The 4,382-nt window shown below is 42.8% G+C and overlaps 1 protein-coding gene across 1 annotated transcript; it reads right to left on the bottom strand.

The window, feature by feature from the left end:
- Positions 1-1,343: 1,343 nt before the first annotated feature.
- LOC112078622 (N-acetylaspartate synthetase-like) lies at positions 1,344-3,100 on the bottom strand. Its single transcript, XM_024144799.2, has 3 exons — positions 2,833-3,100; positions 2,320-2,484; positions 1,344-1,811 (listed from the first exon to the last, which is right to left on the bottom strand). Exons 1-3 carry the CDS (start codon positions 3,044-3,046, stop codon positions 1,417-1,419), a joined length of 774 nt encoding a protein of 257 aa, XP_024000567.1. The 5' UTR covers positions 3,047-3,100; the 3' UTR covers positions 1,344-1,416.
- Between the last annotated feature and the right edge of the window lie 1,282 nt (positions 3,101-4,382).

Raw genomic sequence — 4,382 nt, 5'->3', positions numbered from 1 at the left:
CTTCCAGTTTTCAGAGTTTTGGTATTGTGGATTAGCTGAACATTCAACCATTTCTTTTAACCGAGAATATTAACATTTTGACCCCTTATCAGCATCTGATAGATGAAGGAAGTACACTGTGCAGCATTTGTAACTTGAACTTTCAGTTGACTTGAGCTTGACGAGAACATTTCAACTTTTGGACAAATGATAACGGTTTCCTTCCCAAAGGCCATTGGTAAGACTTCTCACACTACGTTTCTAGCTAACTCCTAAGGCTCATGTCTAAACTCATTGAGCATTGTGTTTTTGTTTTGGTGTTGCGATATTCTGTGTATTGTTTTTTTTGTTTTTTGGAAAAAAAACAGAGTAAGTAAATACTGAGACCCAATAAGAAATAATTGGGGAGGAAAATAAATTTGAATGTAATCATATAATTTATTGGTTTATTTGTATTTTGAAAATGTATGAATTGAAGGTTATTTGTTGATGTAAACAATTGAAATGTACAGATTTGAAGGTTGTCATTAGATTTTGGGGTGTGTTGTGGTCGCGAGAATTATTGCGAAAAAAATGGGGGTCCCAGTAATTCTGGCGAAAATTCACAACAACTGAAAAGTTTTAATACCATTTTGGAGGTGACAATGCAGTAGGATTTTAACAGTGAGGAGGACTGACGAAGTCGATGGACTGTTTCTGTGTCCAGTCGTGAGAGTTTCGTCTTGTCCAGTGTGAGTGTTTTTATTTGCAAGTGAAGATAGCCGGCAAAATGTGCAAGTATTTACAAAAATGATCAAATAGAGCATTTCAAACAAACCTGAGCAGCATGCCGACCTGTTCCTCAAACAAAGAGTACAGGCTTCTTATAGCAATACCCAAGCCTTCTACATCTGGTCAATTAACATTCAAAGCCCATGATATACCATACAGACATGTTCAGATAAACATATGTAWTAATACCAGCACACATTTCAATCAATATGCTTTAAGCATCAATAACCTGGGACATAAACATGTCCCCCGGAACAAGCTACTAGCGCGTTACCCTGAATAAACCATACGTACCCAATTTCCCCCCCCAGTTCTCTGAACAGAAGAACTGAACAGAACCCTCTTCAATCACAAGGAAAACAGGTACGTTTGCAAACAATTCTTTACCTTTAACCTAGCGATTTCATACATTACGTTCTGGTGGTTTTCTTCCATTCACTAAATGATGAAACAAGATGGAGTTCAGGGTCTTAGGGGGTTGGGTTAGAGTGTGTGCTTGCGTGTGTGGCGTGCATTCATGTGTGTGTTTGCCGGCATGTGCACTCGTGTGTTGTACTCCATCACTGTTCCGTGCTGCACTTTATTACTGTTCCGTGCTGTGCTCCATCACTGTTCCGTGCTGTGCTCCATCACTGTTCCGTGCTGTGCTCCATCACTGTTCCGTGTTCAGTGCTGGCTGTGCGTGTTAGTCTTGTGAACGGTCATGTCCATCCGGTAGTGGTGATGACTAATCCGGTAGAAGAGCTGTTCCGGTACCGACCGGCTCACGCCAGGCGTGGCGTATCCCTTGGTGACGCCGACACATCGGAACCCCAGAGTCTGGTATAGCTGGTGAGCAGCCGGCGAGTAGGCCGTGGTTCCCAAGACGACAGAGAGGTAACCACGGTCCGCTGCAAATTGTAGAACCTTCCGCCCGAGGGCAACGCCAACCCCACGTTGCCGACAGCGCCGGTCCACCGACATGCGATGCAGCTCCACAGTGCCAGCTTCCCCCCGCAGGGCACAGGCCGCCACTACACCCACCACACTGCCCTCCAGCACTGCAACCCACAGACAGGAGTCTGAGAGAGAAATAAGGGGGGTGGAATTTGGAAATAGTGGGTTATATCAAATTATGTCCTAATCCTCCCATTTAATAAAAGCTGATGTCATTGTCTATTGACTTTTATACTTTAAATGGATCCTTTTCTTGAAAGAGCCTAATCACTGACTGGTCATCCTTTTGGGGACAAAGATTTACTATACTTTTTATTTTCTATTGATGGGGTAGACCGAAATGAGCCTGGAGTCAGAGGGATCATGGTGACACATCCACAGGCACTAGCTTGTCATTTTAGATGAGTAATTATATTCAAGAATGGAGACAGGAATGAAGCCTTGGTTTTATTTTACCTCCCTGCTCGTTTGTTTTTAACCAGGCATTGAATCTTGTGTGCAAATCTATTTTAACAAAWTAACTATGTGCAATATAACTAAACTAAAGCCAACTACACTCAAATAAACAAATATAAAAATAAAACGAATGATACACACATGCATTTTTTTTAACTATTCCACCAAGACTATTACCTGGAGTTTTCATGTAATGTCCCTCGATGTCGCCCATATCCGTGAGTTTGGCGCGCTCCAGGTAACCAAGGACAACTTTCCTGCTGTAGTAGTAGCGTGCGCACAGGACAGCGAGAGGCACCMAACAAGTCAGCAAGAACGACTTGGTCGCAATACAACAAACAACTGCAAAAGACACGGCGAAAAATAGATGATTGAGTAATCTAAATGTTGACAAAATTGTCACAGGAAGGAAATGAGTTGGTACTATCGCAATCGAGCACAAATTATACATTCTACTGCACATTTCCCAGAACTATACTAAATAATACAATCAAATAACACATAAAACGGCATTGATGAAATATGCCAAGAGCCTAAATGTAAATTATTACATTTATAACACATTCTCCATTGTCAAACGCACATTTTCCCAAACTAATGCAATCAAATAACAGTGAAAACTGTAACCTTTTGATGGGATAACAGTCAATATATAAATATAAATTGATATAAGACCTATTTATCCCTTACTTGTCATAGCGGCGTACAGCAGCAGGCTCTCAGGGTGATGTTTTAACCCTGTAAACGCGGTGTCCGGTACCATCTCCATCAGCCCGTCAATGAATATGCGCTCCACGTCCGGATAGTCTGCGCTTTCGAATTTACGCACAACCACACGGTCCGTTCTAAATCCATGATTCCCTTTCTGATGGTACTTTGTCACTTGGTTGTTGTTGTCTTCCATGTTATCTCACTCAGAAACTTTTTTGACGTCTCCCTGGGAAAAGTGACTGACTCGCATAAGTCGTTAAATACTGTCACACCCTCTTCTTTTTCTTCTTCCGTGAGGTTTAACGGCGGTTGGCATCCAATTTGTTGCATTACCGCCACCTACTAGACTGGAGTACAACTCCCTTACACTTTGCATGAAAAATAAACATGTAATAGCTTTAATACCCGACCATCTAACACTACTCACTCATTTCAAAATTACATAAAACAAAATTAACACCCTACTCCACTAATTAAATGTATTTATTCCTACCTCATGCCATCACCCTGACATCACCACTTAACACACCCTGTAACTCTTCTGATGTCAAGTCTCTCACAGCCAAATACCTCTCTGCAGCTGCCACCACAAACTCAATTTTCTGCGACTTCGTTCCATCCCTGCAGGACAGTTGATAACCATTGCTATAAGTGCTAAAAATCCAATCTTACTGAAACGTATATCACTTTTTGGCCTATCCCTCTGTACTGGTATATCTCTACTACTCTCACCACTCCTCCCTCTGTACTGGTATATCTCTACTACTCTCACCACTCCTCCCCCTGTACTGGTATATCTCTACCACTCTCACCACTCCTCCCTCTGTACTGTTATATCTCTACTACTCTCACCACTCCTCCCTCTGTACTGGTATATCTCTACCAACTAGACCACTTCTCACCTACTCCTCTCCTCTTTTGTAGTCATGGGATTACCGAAGCAGCCAGGGATAGATAGATTTCAAGGAATCTCTATTACTACTCTCGACCCCTGCCTCCCTCTGTATTCTGGTATATTCTTAAATCAGGCAGGAGGACGCCTAATCTCTACTAACTCTCCACCACTTGCGCCTCCCTCTGTAACTGGTAATAGTATAGTCTCTACTACCGACTCTCACACACTACATTGTCTGATCCTCCCTCCCTGTACTGGGTTATTCTCTACTAGCTAACCTCCCCACCGTGCTCCCACTTCTCCCTCTGTAACTGTATACCAAAATGTCTCTAACTGACTGCCTCAGACACCACTGACTCCCTCTGTATGGTGTATCGTTACTACCCTCATCCCTCCTCCCTCTGTACTGGTATATCTCTACTACTCTCACCACTCCTCCCTCTGTACTGGTATATCTCTACTACTCTCACCACTCCTCCCTCTGTACTGGTATATCTCTACTACTCTCACCACTCCTCCCCCTTGACCCATCTTCCTCTACTTTCTTCACTGCCTCAGCATATGACAACATCTGCACTACTCTAACCCTGGTAACCTTAATCTGCCTTTGAAAGTCTGTCGTTCTGCCCCTGAA

This window comes from Salvelinus sp. IW2-2015, unplaced genomic scaffold (assembly GCF_002910315.2).
Source record: "Salvelinus sp. IW2-2015 unplaced genomic scaffold, ASM291031v2 Un_scaffold5971, whole genome shotgun sequence".
NCBI lineage: Eukaryota > Metazoa > Chordata > Actinopteri > Salmoniformes > Salmonidae > Salvelinus > Salvelinus sp. IW2-2015.
This window is presented reverse-complemented; position numbering and strand designations above follow the sequence as displayed.